At 43.2% G+C, this 25,922-nt stretch overlaps 1 protein-coding gene across 3 annotated transcripts in view; it reads right to left on the reverse strand.

Moving 5' to 3' along the window:
* The window catches only part of OSBPL9 (oxysterol binding protein like 9), a 132,140-nt gene extending 106,427 nt beyond the window's left edge, over positions 1–25,713 (reverse strand). Inside the window, exons 1-3 of one of the 3 annotated variants that reach the window (XM_030571922.1) lie at positions 25,420–25,713; positions 16,890–16,940; positions 6,423–6,501 (exon numbers count right to left, since the gene is read on the reverse strand). In XM_030571922.1, the coding sequence (XP_030427782.1) occupies positions 6,423–6,501; positions 16,890–16,940; positions 25,420–25,530 (241 nt within the window). In that variant the 5' untranslated portion in view covers positions 25,531–25,713. Of the gene's footprint in view, positions 1–6,422; positions 6,502–16,889; positions 16,941–24,633; positions 24,951–25,419 lie in introns of those variants that run through there. The other 2 variants (XM_030571924.1, XM_030571920.1) reach the window with 2 other exon arrangements.
* Between the last annotated feature and the right edge of the window lie 209 nt (positions 25,714–25,922).

Consider the following 25,922-nt stretch of genomic DNA (forward strand, 5'->3'; position numbering starts at 1 on the left):
GAAAAGGTGTGCAGTGGAGACCAGGTGGTGGCCTTGCAGATATAACAGAATACATTGTTGCTCTGTTGCCTACCATTATTCTGACTGAGTGGCCCCTGACATGGTGGGGTAGGAAGTGACGGCAAGCATAACAAGTCACCTTAAGCTCTAATACATTGATGTAGGGACCGTTTACCCTGAGCTGTGAAATCGTGAATAGCATGTGCTCTAGCTTTGTAGGGATGCATCCGAGGTGATGCTCTTTGCAAAGGAAGTTGCAAGAATGGCACTTCCACACAGACCTTTTGGGGAGCTTTTCACCAATTGGAAGTGTGGAGGACCCTCTGAAGTATAGACATCCATTTGGACTGATTGATCGTTGGAGATGTAGACTGTCCTCACCCAGGCTTGAAGATACTGAGAGCATATGGTGTGACCAATGTGTAGGCTGCCATATAGCCCTTCTTTGGTTTGTGGGTTTTGCTCTATTGTAGAGACGAAACCGGATATTGTGGCAAATCTGTCCATAGGCAAGTATGCTCTAGTGGTAGAATCCAGAGCAGCCCCAATGACATCTGGACAGAATGTGCTTAGGCCAGAAAAATCTCCCCTCAGTTCCCTCTTGGTTTGCTGGGCTTTTGCTGACCATCTCTCCTGAACCAGGCTGCTGGGGTTGCCTCTTCCACTACCCAAGCTTCTTGCTGGTCCTTCAAGGATCCTCTCCCTCCATTTGCAAGGACTGGCCTCTCCTCCCAATCAGAAGCTCTCAGACACTCAACCTTCCAAGGTTCTGAGCCCACCCTTCCACCCTGCCCTTACTTGCTGGGGTTTCAGGCACCCACATTAACAGTGGCTACACGTACCCCATCCACCAATTGCTGGTGCTGCCTGCTCTTCCCATAAACTGAGACTGCAAATCCCCACCAGCACAAATGTTTATTAGAGCTCATTGCCACACCTCATACTAAATAAGTACTCTTCCCCTATGCACTAGAACTCTGTGCCTGGCCAATCACTCCCTTTACCTTCCTGTCTGTGACTGCAGGCAGCCAGAAAAGGAACTGAGGGGCTAGGGAGGCAGTAATCTGCTTTCCCATCTCACAGTGCACCTACAGATGCAGAAGAGGGGCACCGGTGCATTTATGCTTCCTTCTCATGGCAACACTGTGACACTATGTTGAGAAAGGGGTGGGAGAAGAGGTTAAGCCCTGCTCTTCTCCATGGCTAGCTGCCAGAGAGCAAGAGCTACTGCAAGTCCAGCTCACATCAATGTACAGGACCCTCTCTAATCTCTCACCACTTTATTTACAAAGCAGCAGTGAAACATGGATGGCAAATACCTGCTGTGACACGATGATGCCCCCTTAGATCCATTCTCAAACAATACATTTTGAGATGGAACTGACAGTGTGTCAACTTGATGGTATTTTTTCCAAGTTAAGAAAGTCCAGAATTCATATTTCTTTACGTAAACCCACCAAAATAAAACCACCACCACCACCATCCACAATGCAATTTCAAGTTGCAACAGACCTCAAGTCACATATCAAGGAGGCAAGACTGCACCTGGAACACTCTGTTCTGTTCATTAGATTTGTTTCCAAACACTAACATTCTAGAGAGCATTAAACTGAACAAAGCAATGTAAGGGGATGAAGGACTGACTTCCCAAATGAAAAAAAAAAAAAACAAAAACTTAAATATATGTAGCTTGGCTAAGTGATGAGCTAAATGTGTGGTCGGCAGAGGAAAAAAACAAAGTATTTCAAGGGTCTGAACGCTTAGGGCTTGTCTACCCTTGAAATGTTACCGAGACGAAGCTGCACTGCCACAGCTGCACTACTCTAGCGCTTAAGTGTAGACACTAGCTGCGCTGACAAGAAGGGTCCTCTCATCAGTGTGGGTAATCCACTTCCTCATGAGGCGGTAGCTAAGTCAATGGAAGAATTCTTCTGTCAACCTAGTGCTGTCTACACTAGGGGTTAGGTTGGCTTACCTACACCACTCAGAGGTGTGGATTTTTCACACCCGAGCGACGCAGTTAAGACAACTTAATTTTCTAGTGTACAGCAGACTTTAGAACAGGGAGAAGTTACTGTGGTACAACTAGGAGCAACAGGATGACATTACTAAAAGGGATCATTTAGGGTATCAGGGAAAAGCTTCCTGAGAGTGAGATGTACTAGGCTACGGACCAGTCTCCAAAAGAGTAGTGAAGGCTGTCCTGATGCTTAAGACTTTCAGATATCCTGACCAAACCTGGGCCTGATCCAAAGCTCATGGAAGTAAATGGGAGTCTTCCTCTTTACTTCAATGGGCTTTGGTTAAGGCCCTAGAACAGGTCATACTAGCCTCATTCAAGCAGAGAAGGGATGAACTAGATGACTTAAGTCTTTTCCCATCTAGTTTCCACCTCAAAGTAAACAGATGGAATTTGCTATAACACTAAGAAAAAGAAGAAAGGAGCAGAACTTTGGCATAGGAAAGCGGAAGTCTACTGTTAACTAAGGGCCTTGACAAAGTCAAATCTAACTGAAAATAAATTTATCCTATGTCAAAAATTTATTCCACTGACATTCTTTTATATCAAGTGATCAAAAAACATTACTTACTGCTCTTTGGCCTGACTGATGTTGATGCAGTCATGACAGCTGCTTATCAAATGATTATTGAAAGCTTGCATTTTCCTTCCATTAAAGAATAAGGATGCTCCAAGCTTAACTGAATCAGAAGACAGATAAACTTTTACATCACTGTTCTGTAATTGAATGATTGGTTATTTCTGACTGGCTGAAGGTTTTATATTTAAATCAGTTTACTTGGGACATCTATCTAGGTATTAAGTTATCGGACCTTGTATCACTTGGTATAAATTACTGAGGTCATGCAAGGTACAGTAGGCAACCATTCTTATATTGGATAAGTTGCATAGTGATCTATGGGGCAAAACCCAACAAATTTGTTCTGAGGATGGTTACATGTGTGGAGCCCTGAGCTGCTGGAAAGAACAAACAAAGACACTAGGATGACTTTCAGTATGGTCTGCTGTTGGAGGTTGGGATGGAGTCATCACAGAATTTATTGTTCCTCCCTCTAGTCCCAGTGCTGAAGAGGAAAATATTGACAGACCATGATTTACAAAGCTTTCAAGTGCCCTTTCCATCAGACACAAAGGCCACTTGCTTTTTGGGTGGCCCAGAACCAGGCCCGAAACTGGCTAATCCTAGAGTGCTTTATGATTTTATGTAGCTGACCAGTTTCCAGTATTCAGATAGTCACTAAGGAGTGCTGTGGAAAAGATCTCTGGCTGTCAGAAGAAGCCAGGTTGGGAGTCTTAGCAGGAGCCAGTGCCCAGCTAACCACTACCAGGATTCAAAAAATGTCCCAACACTTCCCTTTGGTTTCAATCGGAGTTCCTGGATGCTTAGCACTTTTGAAAATCTGGTCCAAAACACATGCAACACAAGAAGGCAACATCCACATGACAAATTGATCACAGGGCTCTTCAATTTATCGTGCATCTTTGACTGTCTCACCTGCCTTCTACTCTTTCACCTCTCTCTCTAGATATTTTAACTTTCCAAAATACAGGCAGAACTTCAAACAGATACCATATTACAAACAAAGTCAGCCTGCCCAGGAGGAAAACAACAACACAAAACAAAAAAGAAAAAAAAGAAGAGTTTCATCCTCCTTCCCCCAAATGTAACTCATATAACTCATTAGAAAACCTGCACCTAAAGCATAGGATGGGAAAAACAGCCCTGGGCCACTGATAGTTTTTCTACACCTAACAGACCTTTAGACTGAGGGTGCTTTTAATTCAGGGCCAGAAAGGGCGGGGGGGGGGACACACGGAAGGGAAGACAGACAAAAAAAAACACAAAAAAAAATATAATAAAACTGTCCCATTGATAATGAGAGATTTCCAATGGGACCCCAAATTACTGGATTTTAAAATCGTGAAAATTTTCGTTTTAGAAAATGTTTTAGACTTTTTGCATATGTTTTAAATTTACTATTTTCTCTTCTTCTTTACCTGGAGTTGAATTAAGAAGGGAATTTGGGCACATAGCTGTATTGTCTTTATAGGTGGAAGAATAAAAAGATTGCCCCTAATTATTTTTTTATATATATAGAAAATACAAGACGTTCCTAGAGTAGCTCTTCTGTAGCATGTGGAGTTTTTATTTAAAAGCTCACTACAAATACTGATAGTGTGCATCTTACATAATAAATTCTTGCTGAGCAATGTGTTCACGTATTACATATATACAATCTATAATAAAATCTGATTGTACTAAAGGGTTTTATCAAAACTCATTTAGAAAAATCTGCATAACTCAGTCATGACTTCACCACTCCAGAGTGATGTACTCATACCAAATTCATTCCCAAAAAACCTTTATGCCATAATATTCCAGGCATTGTCTCTGTGTGTGTGTGTGTATATACACACACACAAATATTTGCACACATTACACAATTTATGTTATATAGGATATTATACATTTTAAAAATATATAGGTTTTTAAAAAAGAAAAAAACCTTACACAAGACTAGGTGTGTTTTACATTGTAACCTCACAGCATTTCAATTTTTACTGGAAACTGAAAATACTGAGTCAGTGGTGTACACTGATATTTTTTCCTAACATTAGCACAATTTGCTGGCTATAGGCCAAATTACAGTCTTCAGCGAATTAATGTAAGCACTTTTAAAAAGCTGTTCTAATAGAGAAACTGCTGCATTGGACATAGATCCTAAATTAGAAATCAAACAAGCAAAATACCAGATTCAAATGTACATGTATTTTTTAACATCTTAAAGTTCTAAAGCATGGATATCTGTGAATATGAATGACAGAATTAGTACTTATGGACGAATTGTTTAAGTATCCTACCAAATACACTTTATTATAAGCAAGAATAATATTTTTATCCAATGACTGTCTTCTCTCGAGATGTTTCGGTCCCCTTCCATAGGGAAACAATACAGCAGATGAGGAACTACAACAAGATGAAACTGCATAAGAGGTATTTCCCTGGAAACTGAAAAGAGAATTCCAGGTTTCACCCTTTACCTGCATCAAGCTCTCGTACAGAAATATTTATAAATATTTAGCTTTGTAGCATTGAAGAATGCCAGTGTTTTGTATTCAGTTGTCTACATTAGAAATTAGCTTACCTTTGTGTTTTATCAGCTATCCTTGAGAACAGAAGAGTTAAGTGTTGCTGTCAGCAGAGCTTTATAAAAGGAGGGTTTATGAAGCTTAATGCAGTGAAGCTAGAGTACAGCCATATCATTTAAGAGGCACTGTAGCATAGGAGATACATATGCCAATGAAAAACATGGTGCATGACTAATGTTTATCATTAGATATTATACAAACACACATTCTCAAATACTGCCCGTATTTGACCTGAGCAATTCAAAATGCATGCTGATTTTGAAATATTAATTTGTAAATCTATACAGCACAATGAAGGTTATAAATATAGTCCAATTTTATACAAATGTAAATGCTGACCATCACATACACAGCCCTGAAATATTTACTTACACTTTCCAACTCCATATAAGACAGTTATAAATAAAATTCTTCCCTCACTCTACATTTCAGAGAAGTAATGGAGGTGGGAGAGTACCGAGAGAAGGACAAATACATGTTAATTACAGGTTTAACCTAGGAGACAACTACATGATCTTAACTGTACGAAGGGAGAAAAAAGGTACTTTAAAACAAAATGTCAGGACAACATTTACCAATGCTGTGGTTAAAGATATGTAAGGATTCTGTGGCAAACGCAACAAGAACAATTATACAGTACCTTACCCTTTCTACCAGCGAACCATAGCATGCAATGACGAAACATAGCAGTGGCAGATGGCACTGGAGTTAGTAAATATGATCAAAAGGATAAGAGCAGAGAAATGGTGATTGGCAGATAAGACACAGAAATGCAGATGAAATTAATGCAAACTTGCAGATCTTGAAGCAAAGATCCATCTTTAAGCCAAATGTTGCCTCTAGTCTCCTCAAAACTGCGTTTCAAATCCAAATGAACACAAATTGCAACCTTCACACTGGTCTTGTGACAGTTCATGCAGAAAGGCTTAATCATATATCCTGACAATGAAGATTGGCAATGTTTTGCCAACACTACCCTTCAGCAGAAGCCCATTATGACTGATTTATCCTTTAAATTTTTAATCACCAAATCCTGCCAAAGATACAGTCTTTTCTAGCACATATGTATTCACTGCAGATATAAATCCCTGCCTAACCTGCAGCACCTCTGGATCCAGAATGTTCCCAGGGTGCTCATTCATGCAGTTCAGTTGCCAAACACTTAAAATCAGCCATCGAACACCAAAACAGGAAGATAGACAGCAGCAGTCACATCTATTGCAAGAAGAAAGAACCTCATCTTTCAGCTCACCCTGGAAATGGAAGGTTTTCTGATCAACAGTTATTGTGAAGGTACTGTCGTCCTCATCGTCTATACCAATCACAGCTCCCTGTGAAACAAAGAGCAAAAATCCTGATAAGGCAAGCAGTGACATCAGCAGCACACATTATCACTACACTACCGGAATGCATAAAGCATTGACAAAATTGGAAGTAGCCTGGATATTGCGAAGAGGAGGGGGGGAAAGGAAAATTTACTGTCTGTATTTAAGTATAAGAATCAAACCAGATACTTAGAGAAAACCAACGTCTATTTCTACAAAGGCTTCATAATTTTCTAAATAAGCGTATGCATATTTTGTTTTTGTGATAGACTTAGCATTTACCACAGCACCATTATAAAGCAAATAGTACTCTATTTTGTATTGCACCCCAAGGAAAGTAAGGAATATAGTTAACACTATCATGTATGGAACAATAATAGTTTTCAATACACAATCAAATGAAGTATCTCTCAGGAGATCTTGTTCAGTCTCTAAACAAGATTCATAGTTCGTCATTAGTATGTACTACTATTGGTTAACTTTTGCCTTTGTTTTCTCCTGCTGAGTTACCAGAAGCAACAGACAGATATTTTAAATTTATATATACTCAAGTATTCATTTCCACATTTATTCACAGAAAAACAATTGTGTATGCCTGAAGGAGGATGACAATAAGGAACATATCAGTACATTTAGCATCCAGTTCAAAAGGTTTTTAACTCATCCATGGATTTACTCCAACCTCCTTCCTCAAGTCATCTAGCAACAACCTTCCCCTCTGCCCTTTCCTTACAATTGCCCTCCATGCAAGAACCTTCTCCTGTGCAGCACATAAGTCTGAAACTATCTAGGTTTCTGCCTCACACACAGTCTCTCTCATTTTAAGTAGCAACTGAAGACATCTATACTTAATTTCTCTATTACTCATTAAATCTGATTTTAACACTGAAACAGAGATACAGCTTATATGAAAGCTGATAATACAAAATGTTACTTGTATGATAAGATCTCTTTTCCTTCTCCCACAACACACACAATATTGATAGAAATAGCTGTGCATAAAATATTCGGAAAAAGCAGACAGACAGATGCTCTTATAAACTTCTTCGATGTACAGCCCAAAGAGCATCACATCAAGGACAGAATTACCCCTACACTACCTTTCCCTGAAAGACTGAAGAAGCCAGCTATTTGTTTTAAATTACTTAATAAGCCAGTGAAACCTGCAACTGATCTGGATTCACTGCAGTATTCAGAAAACCTAAATGTGCAGAGGTCACGTTACATACATGTTTGCAGCAAGTTAATCTTACACTACATCATTCACATAAAATGAGTTCAATCTTGTATGACAGCTCAGCAAACTGAGTTTCCACGTTGAAGTGTTGTTGAAGACATGTTGGTCCTGGGATATTAGAAAGAGACCAGGTCAGTAAGATAATATCTCTTATTTGACCAACTTCTGTTGGTGAAAAAGACAAGCTTTTCAGCTAAACGGAACTCCTCCTCAGATCTGGGAAAGGGCCTGGGGTCTGGTCCACACTAAAAAGTTAGGCTGACCCAGATATATCCTTTAGGGATATGAAAAATCCACATGTCTTGAGCAGTGTAGCCGACCTCCGGTGTAGACAGTACTAGGTTGATGGAAGAATTCTTCCATTGACCTTGCTACCGCCTCCCAGGGAGATGAATTACCTACGCCAATCTGTCAGTATAGGTAATGTCTATGCTGAAGCACTTCAGTGATGCAACCGCAGCTATATTGCTGTAATATTTCAAGTGTAGACAGGCCCTCAGAGCATCACAGCTAAATACAAGATGTAACAGATTGTTTAGCATAAGTAGTTAACACATACTGTAAGAGACCATTCAAAGAGAAGTGGTCTGTTGTCTTTGCAAAAAAGTGGAGGTTAGTGAGTTGCAGATTGCTGTAATAAGCCATAACTCCACTGTCTTTATTAACTCCATGTTTTTCAATGTCTAGCAAAATTAAGAAGTTAAGCTCACTGGCTCATCTTTTGAAGGTGTTATGAATGGCTTCGTTTGAGGACGAGGACAGATGTGGAGTGATCATTTAGTGAAAGGCATTAGCATGAAGGAGACAGTTTTAGATTCCAATCCAGATTAGAAATTCAAGGGGGCCTCAAGAAATCATTAAAACTAGAGAGACAGTACCCAAAACCAGTGTTTAAATACAACTGTTATGACTCTCAAACGAACATAACTGCAGGACAGAAACTGATTAGAATTTGACAGTTGAGTTTTCATAGTGCTGGTGCCATCCTAGGGGCCACAACTCAAAAGATGAGAAGTGTTCATATTAATAAAAGTTCACTAGTCTCAAGAAGAGTACAGCTTTCACATGAGGAGCACTGTTCCCTACATGAATTTCTAAACCACTGGGCTATGCAAAATGAGCTGAGATAAAAACCAAATTCAACTAACTGAAAGATGTTTTTTAAATGGCTTCTCCTACCCCAAGTAAACCAAGTAGATGTTCTGTTAATATCAAAATGTAACCTGGGCTAATGGGTCTGACAAAAAAGGCAATCAAGCTTATTGCTGCCTAGAAAAGAGATGGGGAAGACTAATGTGTTCACTTTGCCAGTGGGGGGTGGTGTTGAGTCTTGTGACTGGGAGAACCCTAAGGGACAGAAAGATGACTAAGCCAAAAGGACAGGGGATGAGAGGATGTGGCAACCCTCACTGAGGCGTTGCCTATTTTACCCTTAAAGGGGGTGGCCAAACTACTCTGGGAGAGAGAAACTGGACTTAGAAACACTGAGGAGGGGAGGGGGACCTATGTCATGGGGATTTTTTCTACTGTGAGAAATGCCTATTGCTGCCACAGAGTGGTTGGCCACCTGGGCAAATCAGTGCCCTCGTCACCTCGCTGAAGTAAGTGCCTTCAAGCCTGCAACAACTCGTCAAGGTACATGGGTACATGGGTTATGGAGTCCCCAAGGGTGGACTAAACTGGACTCATGAATCCAGGGAAATCACCCTGGGGATAGCGTTACTTGCAGGATGTATGGTATGACTGATGTTGCCCATTTCCCTTTATATGCTGCCTCTTTATTTCCCCTTGTAAATAAAGTGTACCTTGTTTGTGGGTTCATCCATTGCAGAGGTGTCAGAAGAGTATATGTATGTGGTATCAGGCTAGTCAAGAGTTCCTGACTACCTTAGGGTATAGCTACACTACCCGCCGGATTGGCGGGTAGTGATAGATCCCTGAACGTGCTCCTCATCGACTCCGGAACTCCACCAGGGCAAGAGGCGGAGTCGATGGGGGAGTGGCGGCCGTTGATCCTGCACCACAAGGACGCAAAGTAAGTCAATCCAAAATACGTCAACTTCAGCTATGCTATCCTCATAGCTGACATTGCGTACTTTAGATCAATCCTCCCCCTGTCCCTCCCCAGTGTAGACCAGGCCTTAGACAGACAGGTGGAGACACCACTAGTTAGTAGCTAAGAACTCAGACCGTTGAAGCCTACTACAGCCAAAGCAGAAAGACAGTGGGTAAGGGCTTTATTGATGATTAGCTGCCTTTAGGGGTACAGCAACCATAAAACCGCCTTACAAAAAAAAAAGGACCCTGCCCTCTCCCCCCACAAGATGGAGACCAGTTTAGAAAATAAATGATCCAGCATGAGGACTGTTCAATCTATGGCTGGATTTGAGATTATAAAGAGATATTTTGCCAATCAGATCATTTCCAACCCTATAACTCAAAGATACAGGAATAGCATCCACAGCAGTGGTTCTGTAGTTGGTTTTGGATTGGAGAAGAGAACTGCAAGTTTGAAAAAATGTTGGCAATATTTTAAATGTGTGTTTCACAGTGCTTTTAATATCTTCTGCATGATCCCCTTTGTTTTCCTTTAATGTTGTCAGAATGATGCCAAATAACTTCACACTTCAGTCTCAACAGCGCCCAGCTCCCTCAGAAGGCAGTATTAAGAAGGCTATGTTGTAGTTAAATATTACAGACTTTATAGGTAGATTATGCAATAAGCAAGACCCTTGTTCTTCCATAGCAAATTAGAAATTCAGGTATTTTCTGACACTGAACACTCAATCGGAAAACTAGTGAAGTGACAAAACCATGAGAATCAAGTTAGTGAAATCTGATCATTAAGTGGAAAGGATTTCTGAACAGACTGTTTAAAAACACTTCTGTTTGTTTTTGTTCACACCTACTTAACTGCTGTGATTAATGAATAATTTAAATAGAGGACATCTTTGTTAGAGATTCAGATTTACACTCCCCCTGCTTCAGATCTTCTTTATAAACCATAACAGCAGTTTCAGTCACACTGAATGGGGAAAGACTGGGAAAAGGAGACTTAAAAGAAACCTATGCTCAAAAAAATGAAAGGGCAATTAACATGGCAGCTCAGAAAAGCTCCAAAGAGTAACCTAGGAAATATCAAGCTAAATTAATATTCTTATTACGCTTTTTTAAAAGTAGCTGATACTACAACGTTAACCAGATTGCTATGAATTGCCCCTCCTTCTCTAGAAGAGAACTTCACATGTTCCACAAGGGAGCAGGCTTTGCTGTGACTGGCCTCTGCATGTAGAGCTTATCTACACTGGCAGCAACACGTAGGGTATGTGCAGCTATATGCCACAGTGAAAAACAGACTGTCCACACTGCGATGTGTAGTTACTCATGGCAGTGAAAGGCTCTTGCAGGGGGAAAGCTGTGGGACACTACATTGCTAAAAAGAGCAGTGTAAATGTCTGACACGTTGCTTAAACACAGAAAACCATGTATGGTATATACCTTAAAGTTCTGGCATATCTTTACTCACCTAAGCAGTATCTCACTATCTACCATGCTCTTTATGCCCACACTAGGGGGACTGTGATGAGGTGGATAAACCCCACACTGGAAAGGCAGGGATGCAGGAACAACTCTGGGCCCAGGAAGCCCCACCCCAGCAAACCTGCCGAACATGCTCTAGTTGGAGGAGGCGTTTATGTTCAGCACAGCATGGTAGTAGGTGGAGAGAGCCTGCACTCACTACTATGGAAAGAGTACAGCAAATAGGTATCGCCAGGAGGCGACTGCTGCATGAAGCCAGGTCTCCCTAGTCTGCTGATGCTCACGGTCCAGACTGCAAGGAACAACTGCAAGCCACAACGCACAAAGTGGTAGGAAGAGGCAAAGGGGAAAGTATTAGTCTGACCGCTGATAGAGATACCTTCCTTATAGTGCTCCAGAGAGCCCATCGATCAGAACTCTGTCGAGTTGGGGGGCCCAGCTCCTCCTACTCCTTTAACAGCTAGACACAGCTGCTATCACAGTCTTGAGCCACACAGCAGGGCTGCCACCACACAGACTCTGACCATTAGGTGGGCCCCCACCTGGCTCACAACTGGTGGAGAATGCCGACACGAGGGTCCAGTCCTGCTGAAGAACATAAGGCAGGCCAACTGAGAAGCGAGGAAGGAAGAGGGGCGACATAGATGTGGCGAAGCTGCGGAAGTAGGTGGTGAAGTGCCAACAACTACAGACGACCCAGTTGCAGCAGCAACAGAGTCAATTACTGCAATGACTGGCCACCCAGAAACAGCAGCAATTCATCTCTAGAAGCTAACCACTGAGCACCAAGAACAGCAACACCACCAGGTCCAGCAGATGGCAGCACAACAAGCCCCAGAAGCCACTGTTAACCCAGGCTCAGAGTCCCGTAGGGTGATCCCGATGCCAGGGATCCTGGCCAGGCTAATGAAGCCAGGCCCAGAGGATGAATGACCCCGAACCCTCCTTGGTGACATCTGAACATTGTGGCCACCATGATAGCATGGTCACCAGGCCATGCTCTTGACCCCACACCTGACATCTAGGGTGCTAGATACCAGGATGCCTAAAAGTATCGTAAGATCAAGGCAGTCATTCTCCTCAGAGACATACAGACAGTGGTTCCAGAGGGAAAAGCACCGCTGGAGGCCTGCCATAAGGTAGTGGCCAAGCACCTCAAGGACTGTTGCTGGTGCTAATTCCAGACAGATGCACTGGGGTACAGGTGGTGGAGGATACTGTGGTCAAACAATTTATCTAGGTTCTCAGGGGCCAGGAGTGGGTGCAAAGACATTGACACAACATGTCATCAGAGATGGCAGGCCTTATGGAGAATTACCTGGTTACCACAGGGCCAAGCCCCCAAGACGCTGTCGCCAAATGTACAAATCCAAGCACAGCGGAGAGAATGGGGCACAGGAGACCATCAGTTGAGGTGAGGCCTGAGTGCCTTCCAAGGCAGAGACTATGGGACTGAACAAAAACTCCTCAGAACACAGAGATGTACAGAGCTGGGGTCCATGGAAGCCAAGGCTCCCCCAACCGAGATAATCTCAATGGAGGGGTGGGGAGACAACAGCCCCAGCAGCAGGCAATTGCTTCAAGAACGGGCAGCACGGTCACTTTCAAGGTGACTGCTCCTTTATAGACTATAGCTACAGGCAAGCCTGGACAACCACTCCCAGAGCTCACAACCAGGGACCAGACAAGATGATAGTCCCAGTAATGATCTACAGTCCAAAATGATGGGCTCAATAGATTCAAGGTGCAGCCAGGCCCCCCCATACACAGAGATGTGTGCTCATATGGCACAAAGGAGATATAGTTGACAGTGAGGAATCACACACAGACTCTCCGTGTGGGGGCGGATGTCTCCCTCAACAACCCACTAGTTCTGCATCATGACTGGAACTACTTTGGCGAAGTCTTGCAGGGGCAGTAGAAAGACCCGGCCAGAGGGGATGACCGTGCCTTCAAGACCAGAGAAGAAGTGGGGTCTGGGGAGCCAGCTGATGCAGGAACATGAAAATATCTGGGGGAGGGGACTCCACAACTTGTGAGAGGGCCCCTAAGGGACCAGTGAACTCAAAGTCCTGTGGGTACAGAATGGCTGACCCAAAACAAGGATTTCATAGAACAGAAGAGTGATCCCATCTTGAGCAAAGCATGAGAATAGCTGGCCACTGCCAACGAGGAAGCAGTCAACCAATAGAGGCTAAGACAATGGCCATGCATCCAACTAAGAAAGGAATGGACTACCAGGTGGTACGTGACCCCTAGATCACCAAACCGCAGTCCCAACTTCTGGTCCTTTCGGAGAGTTACTCCAGCTCACGCACTTGGTATCATGCATCAAGGAGAAAACCCTTGAAAGAATTACCAGCCTATTCTATTGGCCAGGCATCTACAAAGAGATGAGGGGTAATTTACTATTTGTCCTGCCTGGAATGTCAGTTGACAGGACCCAAGAGCATTCCTAGGCCCACCTTGATACTGATGCCAGTAACAGACGCCCCCTTTGAGAGAATCAGCATTTGACTGGACCACTAGAGAAAACCATGAAGGGATAACAGCACATACTGGTGATCATGGATTATGGCATGTGGTTCTCAGAGACCAGTCCGCTTCGCACACCCAATGCAGTGACCACAGCTATGGAACTCATGATGGTCTTTGTGAGGGTGGGGATCCCCAAAGAAACAGACCAGGAGCTGAACTTCATGTCAGAGTTGATGAAAAACATATGTGAGCTATTGAAAATCAAATCTCTAGGATATCTGTCTATTACCCCAAAACAAATGGGCTTATCAAGCACTTCAATGGGACCCTGAAAGGGATGATAAAGTTTGTGGCTGAAGACCCTCACCACAGGGATCACGTGTTATTGCCCCTGCTACTTGCAGTGTGCGAAGTTTCACAAGTATCTACGGGGTTCTCACCCTTCTGGTTGTTATATGGGAGACAACCCCAGGGGATTCTACATCTAGTTGGGAAACCTGGGTTCCTGCTCCTCTCAGAGTCACTGCACTAATAAAGCCCATTCTCTAGCTCTGAGCGAAGCTGAAGACACTATGGACTTTTGCCCCTTATAGGCCCAAGATGGTCAAAAATAGGGGAACCCATCCATACAAATTCCAACCCGAAGACAAGGTATTGCTGTTGCTGCCCAGCTTGGAATCGGAGTTAATGGCAAGGACCCTTCAAAGTGGTACACCAGGTAGGAGCAGTCAATTATGAGATCCGACAACCTGGGAGGAACAAAGAGACCCTGGTTTATCATACAAGTCTTCTTAAGGCCTGACAAGACCGTAAGATCTTATTCATAAACACGTTATCCCCAATCCAGAGCAGATCCCCCATTCACCATTATTCCAGGGCCAGACACAATTCCCTTGGGGGAAGGGCTTCGGCTGTCCTAATGGACTCAGACGTTGCAGATGGTCCCATCTTTCCCTTCCATGTTCTAGTCACGACCCAGATGAACCCACCTGTTTGTCAACCTCACAACAGAGCACGAGGTCTGTGAGTCATCATCCCCTGTCCAGAAAGATTCAGGATTCTATCCATTAGGAGCTGCGGGCAATGTTGGACCTCGAGATGGTAGAAGAATCCCACGCATGGTGGGGATCCAATGTCCTGCTATCCACGAGAGATGGGACAACTCGGTTTTGCAACAACTTTAGGAAAGTGAATGCAATATTCACATTTGACCCATATTCATATTGTTGACTGATTGGGGGCTATGAAGTACATCTCCACTTTAGATCTGATCAAGGCATCTCAAGAGAAAACATCCTTCAGCCTGTACCATTTCAAAACTATTCCCTTCAGCTTTCACAAGACTGCAGCCACCTTCTAACAGCTGACAGACACAGTCCTGCAACCACAGAGCCTATATAGACGATTTACACCTATATAGTTGTGATTAGAAGAAACACCAAGCATATATTGGTAGTCCTAGGGGCCTCAAAGAAGCTGGCCTCACCATAAACCTAGCCAAGTGCTGATTGGGGTTTCATGAGGTGATGTGTCTGGAATACACAATTAGAAGGGGCAAACTTAGGCCTTTAATTGGGAAGGTCCAGGCCTTGATTGATTGCCCTGTGCCATCAACAAAGAAACAAGTTAGATGATTTTGGGGTCTGGCTGGCTACTATAAGCAGTTCATACCCCATTTCATCACAATAGCTGCACCTCTCATTCACTTAGTGAAGAACTATCCCCAAGATGTTCACCTGGTCTGAGGTCTGTAACAAAGCCTACAGAATCTTGAAAGACAGCCTGAGCAGTGAACTGGTCCTCTTCCACATGGACTTCACGTGATTATTCATACTCCACACAGGCATTTCAGATGTGGGGCTATAGTCATCGCTATCCCAATACTTTAATGAGGAAGACAATCTAATACGCTACATTGACCAGAAATTATTCCTACAAGAGAGCCTACTTAACCATAGAAAAAGAGACCTTGGCAGTGAAATGGGCCATAGAAGCATTGTGGTATTACCTACTGGGAAATCCCTTCCTCCTGATAATTGATCGTGCACCCTTCCACTGGATAAATACCATGAAAGACACCAAACCCGCAGATTATGAGGCGATATTTGGCCTCATTATCTTACGCCTTCCAGATTGTTCCCTAGCTTATGGGCTAACCCCAGAATCCTCAGTGGACATGCTCCAGTTACAGGAGAGATTTAAAAGAGAGTCTCTTCAGCACAGCAGGGTGGTGGGCAGAGAGACAGCCCTGTATCCATGGCTATAGAGGAACTACTGCAGACGGGTATCCCCAGAAGTGAACTACTGCACAACATCAAGACTCCCTAGCCTGCCGAGGCTCATGAGCTAGATGACTAAGAACAACCGCAAGTAACAATGCACCCCGAGGTGGTACACAGTGACAGGAAGAGGCCCGGAAGAGAGTGTTAGCTGGACAACAGATAGTGGTTGCCCTCCTTACAGAGGGCCCCTGGGTTAGAATCCAGGGCAGTGGAAGGAGCTGGATTCCCCTACCCCCATAACTGCTAGGTGGAGCTGACGCCACAGATAGGCAGGGTGGCCCAACAGAGTCCCCCTCTTCCACCCCACTCACAGAAGCATGCAGTGTACTTACTTGATATGCTGCCGTAAACACAGACATAATCTGATACATTTACAACTCACCCCCACCACCACTGAGAAAAGACAGAAGATGGGCATAAATGGCTTTTCAGAGAATAAGTCACGTAAGATCAGAGTGACAGAAGAAAATCATTTTTAGATAGATAGTGTGAGCGATCAGCAGACATTCTGGGCCTAAGTTTGCTCTCTCAAACTATCTAAAAAGTGACTCTCTCAGTGTACATAGGTCAGCAGGACCACAATAATGTCTAGTTCTTATACAGCTCTTTATCCACAGATCTCAGAGAATTTGATGAAGGAGGTAAGTATTGTTATGCCTGTTTTACATATAGGGACACTGAGCTGGGGGGGGGGGGGGCACGGTCAAGTGACTTGCCCCAGGTGAACCAGCAGCCCTGTGACAGGGTGAGGAATGGAACTCAGGTCTCTCAAGTCCCCAGTTCAGAGCTCTATCCAGTAAAACCACATTACTCACATTGTAAGCTAAGTGTTAAGAAACATAAGAGAAAATACCTACTCTGAGTCGAACACACCCTCTTCGTGATCCTCTCATCATTTTGTCCTTTGACTGAAAGAGAGAACAGATTAAATTGGATTAATAAACTTACTAAGAATTCACATAAAAAAATTATTCAAGACAATTTGGAAAGAAGTAAAGCATTTTGGAGTAAAGTTTTATGAACTGATGAAGTAAAACTACCGCTATGACAGAGGTTATATTCCATATAGCACAGGAAGAAAGAAGCCATAACATACAACTGTTTTCTGGCATTATGTATGCTAGGAGGTAACGTCCTGGCCTGGGACAGTAGCTCTTCTAAAGGTGTCACACAATAGAGAGTCAATAAAGTGCACATCAAACCACATATAAAACTTCTTGAAGAAAAAGACTAAGGGCTCCACACAACCATCTAGTAAACCAAGTGGAGAGGAGCAGACACAAGTCGAAGTAGAAAGGAGGATACGGAAAATGGCAGAATAATGACTCCATAACATGGTCCTTCCACTCCCAACAGTCTCACAAATGACACTTCACCTATCATCATAAAAAGCCCCACCTTTGAAGATAAGCCTTTATTTTTGTACAGCCTGTCTACCTAGAAAACTTACATCATTGTAGTTAAACCACAAAAATTATACCAGCATAACCCCCCGTGGGCACCTTTTCTGAAACAAGAATGGCTTTTTGACTGAGCTCAAACTGCTTCTGAAGTGACATAAGCTAAACTGGAAAAGGGCCATCTTATCCTGGAATAAGAATGTCCACATAAGCAATTATACATAACCATAGCTCTTTAATTCACAGCTCAGCTAATGGTGGTATAAATTTTCCACATAGAGAAGCCATAAATAAGCTTCCTAGATAGCCAAGGTACACATGCAGCAAAGTCTACCTTCGCTCCAAATATCAGTCATCAAGTCAGAGCAACCTGAGTGTCAGGCTCCTAACCAGGGCCCACATGACTTGCTTTCATGTCTACCTGCTAGGCTACCCTGCCTCCCAGCCAAGTTATTGAAGCTTTATTCCTTAGTATCCCTCTTTAGAAAAGGGACCTGTGCACTCCTGTCACAGCTCAAGGATTATTTATATGGGGAATTCAGGTGGAAAAATAACTGACAGATCATAGAGCTTAGGTCTGGTTCGAGGTAAACAATGAAAATATTCTCTTACCATGTCTATCTCCACACTCTCCCTCCCTTCATTCTACATTTCACTGGTAGAGACTCATGTCTAGTTTTCAAATAGAGGCAACGTCAAACATTTTATTAGCTCTGGCACTGGCTCATGCCAGAAGCCATTTACAAAAATCTACCTATGTTTCAAATACTATGGTATTATATGGACAGAGCAGGGAGCAGGAGGGAACATTAGACCTCTGAAAAAATGCCCAGAAGGTGCCTTTTTTTTTTTTTTTTTTTTTTTTTTTTTAGTACTTAATTGTCAAAGAACATTCTAGTCATCAATAGGGATTAATCCTAGAACTATGAAAGCAAGACTTTTTTTTGGAAGGTGGAGCTACAACGGAGCTGTGGTTGCAACCTGAGCTACAGAGAGGCACTCCCACTCATTTAATATTCCTTACAGAGCCAAGCCTGAAACCCTCGTCTTTCCAGTCAAGAATTACTACTTGAGCCTTATTTTCTTCCTACGCTGCAACCAGGCAATATAGAGCAACACGCTCATATACATTAGGTTCCTCCTAAAGTCAATAGCAAAGAAATCCTATTGGCATCAATGAGAGAAGAACTGGGTGCCAAACCATTTACTACAAGAATTACTAATAAATTACAACCTACTATCTTAAATACCAAGGCATGAGTTTAAGGAGATTTAACTATACAGAAAGTATGAAGAGACAGTAAAAAGTGCTTTTGAGCTGAAGACAGACCAAGTAGTGCTAGAGTCAAAATTTCAAGCCAGGTCAATGTTTTGGGTGCCTGGGGATGAGGTTTTTTGTTTGTTTTATAACAATCTGTACTCAATCTGTCAAATAGTTTTTCTTCAAACTGTTTGCAACGTTAATTATGGAAAGACAATCGTTTAATCTATAATGTATATTGAATATACATTTTCTATGCAGATTTCCTTGAAAGCACCTCCACTTTGGTGCAAAGAAGAAAGGCACAAGATAGGGGAACATAGCAAAGTGATCGTATCAGCTGCTGAAAGAAGCTGCATTAGCCCCTATGTTTGAAAACTTACGTAGAGCAACTCCCCTATCAGACACAAAGTTAGAACACAAGCAATGTTACATTACAGACACAGACAATGCCTGAGGATCTGACTAGGTTGCCCTGAGGGAATCCAAGAATTTGGATCTTAAACTCTAGGCCAGGAGATGGAAAAGCACTATGGAGCTTGTATCTCCCACTGGTGGATGCAAGCAGCAGCGGGCTGCAGAAAACCCATCCAAGCCTTAGCTAGCAACCCAAGTCCCTGAATTAGTAGGGGAAAGACAAAAATAAGAGGGACTTCTTAAGATCACCTCACATTGGGGGAGAAAAATAGAAGTGTAACTGTATGAGCTATTGTTATAAAATAAGTCTCGTGAATAGATGGATCCACTTACATTGGCCCCAAACTTGCAGACATTTATATATGCACAACTCTGCTCACATGAGTAAAGTTATACACATCAATAAGTGTCTGCAAGATCAAGGCTATGATCTGGAAAACTTGGGGCCCATTTATAGACTTGAACCATTTCAATTTTTGTGAATGCATTTCAATGGATAAATATACAATTCGACTTCCCCATACTTTACTGAACATTTACTCAAAATATGAAGTTTACAAGTCACTTACAAGGGATTAACTATTCACATTTTTGACTGCAGAAGTCAAGGTTCTTTGCAGGTTTAGAAATAGTCACTTCAGTATTCCATGATCTTCAAATAAGATAGTAATAAATGAAGTCATTGCCAATGACATTAACACAAACATTTTAGCATTAAGCAAACGCTTTGTTGTTTTAAGAATGCAGTCAAGTTTCTAAAAGCTCACTTGTACAATCAAATGGCTATAATGCCTAAGCTTACTAATAATAAAAAAAAAATCTGTTTTCCAGTTTCTTTACCTTTAACTGCACTCTGTTTCTACTCAGCTAAGCTCTGATTCTGCAAACTACACCAATAGCATGGACCTCTGTACCTATAAGGCCATGGCTTCCAACTCTTTTATGCACAAGATCACTTTTTGAATTTAAGTACAACCCAGGATCTACCCTGCCCCTTCCCAGAGGCCCACCGCTTCCCCAAAGCCACCCCCCCGACTCCATCCACCACCACCCCCATCAATCACTCTCCCTCACCCTCACTCACTTTCACCAGGCTGGGGCAGGGGGTTAGGGTTCGGGAGCAGGCTCTGGGCTGGGGTCAAGGGGTTCAGAGTGTGGGAGGGGGCTCCAGGCTGAGCATGGTGCAGAGGGTTGGGGTGGAGGAGGTTATGAGGAGTGCAAGCTCTGGGAGGGAGTTTGGGTGTAGGAGGGGACTCCGGGCTAGGGCAGAGTGTTGGAGTGCAGGAGGGGGGATGGGATGCTGGATGCAGGAGGGGGGTTAGGGCTGGAGATTAGGGTACAGGAGGGCATTGAGGGTGTTACCTCCGGGAGGGGGCTCTGGGCTGGGGTGCAGGCTCCCGCCAAGCAGCATTATCTCAGACAGCAGCACAGTGGGGCTAAGGCAGGCTCCCTGCCTGCCCCAGCCCTCCGCTGCTCCCAGAAGAGGTCAACACAACCTTGTGGCCCCCGTGCGGGAGAGCATGTAGCTCCGCACACTGACCCTCTCTGCAGACACTGCCCCCACAACTCCCACTGGCTACAATTCGATTCCTGGCCAATGGGATCTGTGGGAGTGGTGTTTGCAAGCAGGAGTAGCATGGGGCTGGCAGGGAGCCAGGCTTAGCAGCAGCCCCACTACACCCTTGGACATTGCAATCGACTGGGAGAGTCTCCAGGATCAACCAGTTGATCACGATCTACAAGTTGGTGATCACTGCTATAAGGACCCTCACTCATTTCACCAGGACTCTCATTAGAGGGGTCCAAAGTAGCACATCTATTTGCAGAAGAGGGCCTTAACACTTACGCAAGTAGTTAACTTTAACTTTGCAGAGTCATGACCACAGATACTCTCTTGTTTGTGTAGAAAGACAAGTGTTTTATGGTTTTACAATCACATTTCCCAAAAATCAGCAGGGAGACTCAGGACCAAGACCAGGCATAGAAGCAGCAATTTATGAAAAATAGAAGTATTTCAAGTTGGTCATGTCCCTTTAGTGTCTGCTCTAACGTTTAAGTGATGGCTTTTTTCACTAAATATATTAATAAAAATGTAACTTAACATGAACCAATTAATTTCTAGTCTGTTCTATGCAGTATGTTATACCACATACATACTATAGTATCTCCTTCCAGTAGTAGTCAACTGAATGTGGCTCACTCTCTCTTTCATTAAAGTCCCACTCTTGCAAACCCAGTTGTTCAGAGTAACCACTAATTCATCTGGCATACTAAATTCTCTCCTCACTCCAATCAAAGATTTTTATAAGAGCAATGATTCAAATAATTTATAATAAAAAACTTAAATCTCTTATATAGTTAAAGAAAAAGAAACTTGGGTCTTTAGCCTCATGCCTCACAACATATTAAGAAGTGTTGATATCTTGATAGTATCACACCTTGCCAAAATGTTCATCTATTAAGAATGTGCATCTTAACGGTGGTTGTCAGTGAAATGGAGCTCCTCCTCATGCAGCACAGCAGAAATTTATACCCACAATCCAGATACCATTATGAATGCTTCTGCAGATAAATTCTCTTACAACTGAACATGTTAGTATGTTGCATAATTACTCCGAGAACAGATTTACATATTGCTTGAATTTCCACGGGAAAAAAACTCTGTAAAACTGTCCAAAATCTAAAGTAACCCTTTTGGAAAGTGTCAAAAACATCAATTTAGAAACATGACATGACAGATGAGCTGAAAAGATTAACGCAGAAGGCTGAACAAACATGGAATGATGTTTGTGATTGAACTTTAAGGCTTTGTCTAGTCAAGGATTTAAAGATGTCAAGAAAAGCCAATATTTTTATTAATATATTTAGTGAAAAAAGCCATCACTTAAACGTTAGAGCAGACACTAAAGGGACATGACCAACTTGAAATACTTCTATTTTTCATAAACAAGTTCAGGGTAGACTTAGCCAACTTTGCATGTGTTTAAGTCTACATTAGACTGCTTAGAATGTGTTCGCTAATATGCCAACACCACATCTTGAAACCCTGATCTAGATAAAGTCAAAGATGAAGAGTGCAGCCACACCAGAAAAAGTGTTTTCTTACCATGTTAGCTAACAATTGGTAACAAATATGAGGTAGAATCCTAGAGAAGACAAAGCAGTTTGTCTTTTACTAGGATTCTACTGCATTTTAGTTACCACATTAGCTAAAGTGTGGTAAGAAAACATATTTTTTCCCTAGTGTGGACAATGCCTAAGAGTACTGACAGTGGATTTTATCATGTTCTGCTAATAATCAGGAACTATTACAGAGTTAATATATATGAGAACTACTAGAGATTTAGATGTCAAGAAACACTAAACATTTCCATCACCTTTTCTTTAATACAAATTATTTATAAAAGATCCATCACTGTTTTTCCACTTTAAAATAAAGGTATCACTGTTAAAGGCAACACCAGAAAAGACATAAGTAAAGCTTAAAAAGAAAATATTCTTTAATGTAGCACATACTACACACAAGACAACCAACAAGGACAAGCAAAGATACTTGGGGCCTAGGAAGAGAATATGAGAGTGGGTCCCCTCCCTAAAGTTTATTAATAAAGATACCCAAAGACCCCAGAAATATATGTTCCTGCTCTGGATTTTAGAGGGTTTTTGGTTTTTTTGGGGGGGGAGGGGGGAAGGCCCACATATCTAGTTTATATGCATTTTTGAAGATTTACAATTGAAGTATACCAAAGTGTGACATATTTCTCATCCATCTTCAGTTTTGCCTCCTCAGGCTCCTATAACCACACTCCAACTTGGGCTACACTTCACCTAAATTTGCTTCTCCAACAAACAGCACTTTCAATGATGAACAACTAGTTTCTCTAAACAAACAATTTGGTAATTAGCAGTTAATGCCTTCTGCTCATTTAGAGAGGAAATACAGAAGAAATTCTGCATCAAAAGCCAAAATCTATTTTGCCCCAATATTTACAGAAATGTGGCATTGTTAGGTTCCTGTTGTGAAACACTCACCTCCTATTCAACAATACCTCTGAACTCAGGTTCTGTAGGAACCATATTCTTGGGGTACAATAGGCCAACAGGACAAAATACAAGGCTTGTGGCTTTTCAAGATCGTAGCTAGCTAAAACTATACAAAGGAGGGCCGGAGGGGTGGGGGGAGGGTTAAAAGCAAAGACTGCTTCCTCTCTTCCATCTGCCAAATTTCACCTGCATTTTGCTTGTAACAGATCCCAGAAGAAAGTGGAATACATGCAGAAAATCCACACTAAGTAAAATTTGATAGTTTCTAGTAACTGTTTCACTCTCCCACCATGCCTGAATTGGTTGCCGATTTAAAATATGAATACACTTGTAACCAATTAGTGATGACAGGACTGTAAACCTACCGGAAGCTACTGAATTTTACTTAATGAACACATTAAAAGTGCGTTTTCATATATAACTACATTGACGTATGCTGCTGACACAGCTGCTGGCATCCAATCTGGCCCTTCAGCCACCATGAAAGGCTACTGTCTAATTAGGTCTGCCACAGAAAAGGCATGTTGCTGATGGGTTCATAAAAGAGATATACAAATAGTATTTAAATTATACCATTTTGAATTTCCTTCAATTTTATGGAGTGGTATTTGGAACAAGAATTAATAAGGTGCAGAACTTCCATAATCCTCTAAAAATAAATGCAACACACCAAGATAGAGATTCATTTATAAAAATTAGTTGACAATCTCACCTACTTTTTTTTTTTTTAAACCGGTTTGTGTAACTATGCCCATTGACTACTAGTTTTCATTACCCTGCTAAAACATTATTTTCATTTAGTACAGCAATACCTAAAACCTAAAATGTTTACACTAAACTATTACATGAACTACTTTGAATGTGACATACAGCAATTTACTGTACCTTGCATTTTGGATTCAGCTTTAAAGGTGATTTTAAAAGTCAGACCAGATTACTACAAAGTATAGAAAATGCAGCTGAAATAGCATACATAAGTAGCTGTATTTTGTAGAATTAAATTTTGATTTTAAAACACTAACACTACCAGGAGAAAAAACAAAGAGAATGCCAATAGAATGGAACATTGGCACAAAGTGATGCCTCACCAGATGTCCATTGATCATTCTGGGGTTTGTTCCCTAGCTTATGGGCTATCTGGAAGGCATAAACCAACATTTAATGATGTTTTAATCTTTATTTATGGTGAAAATGCATGAGTCAGAAAGCATGGTTTGACTTTCGCAAGGTTGCCAGTTAGAAAAGCCACCTTTTTCTTTGTAAACTAAGAAAATCTGGTTTTAGAGTAGCAGCCATGTCTTTTAAAGAAAATCTGAGATGTCAGTGAGGGGAACAGTATTCCACCACACTGACTTTTACAGAATAAGTAATCCAACAAATTTAAGTGACAGATCGCTTCTTTCACTAAAGGTGAAGGGGAAAAAAAAACAGATAAACGACTCATTTTAAAAACCCTCTATTATCTCCCCCCTAACTCACCGTTTTTAACGTACTGGTACATACATGTTTTTTGTATTCCGCAAGTGGGATAGAAACCTAGTCAGTCAACAAGGTAAGAGCCTAAAAGCGGGTCAGCTGTTCTTGGCGTGGGGTTTACACATACACAAGTACTGTGCTGCGATCCCTGCTGAAAGGGTGCTACAGAAGAGCCAAGTGCTTTACAAATGCGTAGACACTCAGCCTCACAGCACACGCCAGGAAGGCAAAACGCGCCCCAGGCCCCATTCTCCAGAGAGGCCGAGTCACCGAGGCCCAGCCCCCCGCGCTGCGTCACAATCGCTGGGAGCTGGGGCTAGGAGCCAGGGCAGCACCTCTCACCCACTGCCGGCAGTGAGCACCCACCCCGCCTTCAAGTCAGGGGGAGCCCGACGCCGGCCTTCCCAAGGCAGAATCCCAAGGTCCTGCGCACGCCGGGCCCGCCCCCTCCAGCCAGCGACGGGTCAGCAGCGCCCCCCTCAGAGCCAGCCCCTCCACGCTGAGGGACAACGGGGAACAGGCGGACCGAGACCAGCGTGTCAGACACTGCGGGGGGGAGGGGCGCTACCCAACGCCCTTCCGAGGCAACCTCCCCACAGGCCCCCCCACCATCCCCGCACGCGGCTGCCAACAAAAAAAACGCTTCTCGTCCCCCGTCTCTAAATCTTTCACCGGGGCCTCCCGATTGGCTACCACCACCGTCTCCTCCCTCCCCATTGGCCGCCCAGTGACCAGCGCTCCCCGAAGCCCGCTCCCCCCCCCCCAAGCTCGGCCCGCCCGGCACCTCACCGTGTAGTAGGAGAGCAGCCCCGCGTTATAGTCCAGCACGAACCAGCGGTACTGCCAGCCCTTCATCACGTTGGTCCATTTGCTCAGCGGCCCCTCCATGATGGACGCCATCTTGGGAGCCAGCCCAGCACCGCAGAGCCGGAGGCTCGGCGGGGATGGGGGAGACAGCAGTGCGAGCGGGCTGGGGCCGGGACCGGGCACGCAGCGGGAGGGGAGAAAGGAACAGGGACTAAACAAACAGATGGGAGGGGCCGTCGGGAGAGCAAGAGACACAGTCGGGGCGGGGCTTGTCACGCAGAGGGGGGCGGGGCCAAGCAGCCAACAAAACAACTCGCGGGCGGGGCTGGAGAAAGACTTTCGCCTGGTTACGCGGCTAGGGGAGGGGTCAAGGACTAAGCACGAGCTAGTGAAGTGCGGCTGAGAGGCTGGGCTGCTGGCCGGAAGTGACGAAGAAAAAGAGGGCGCGGCTCAGGTCAGGGGGCTGGGCCATGTCCCGGCTCCTC

Source organism: Gopherus evgoodei, chromosome 8 (genome assembly GCF_007399415.2).
Source record: "Gopherus evgoodei ecotype Sinaloan lineage chromosome 8, rGopEvg1_v1.p, whole genome shotgun sequence".
Taxonomy (NCBI): domain Eukaryota; kingdom Metazoa; phylum Chordata; order Testudines; family Testudinidae; genus Gopherus; species Gopherus evgoodei.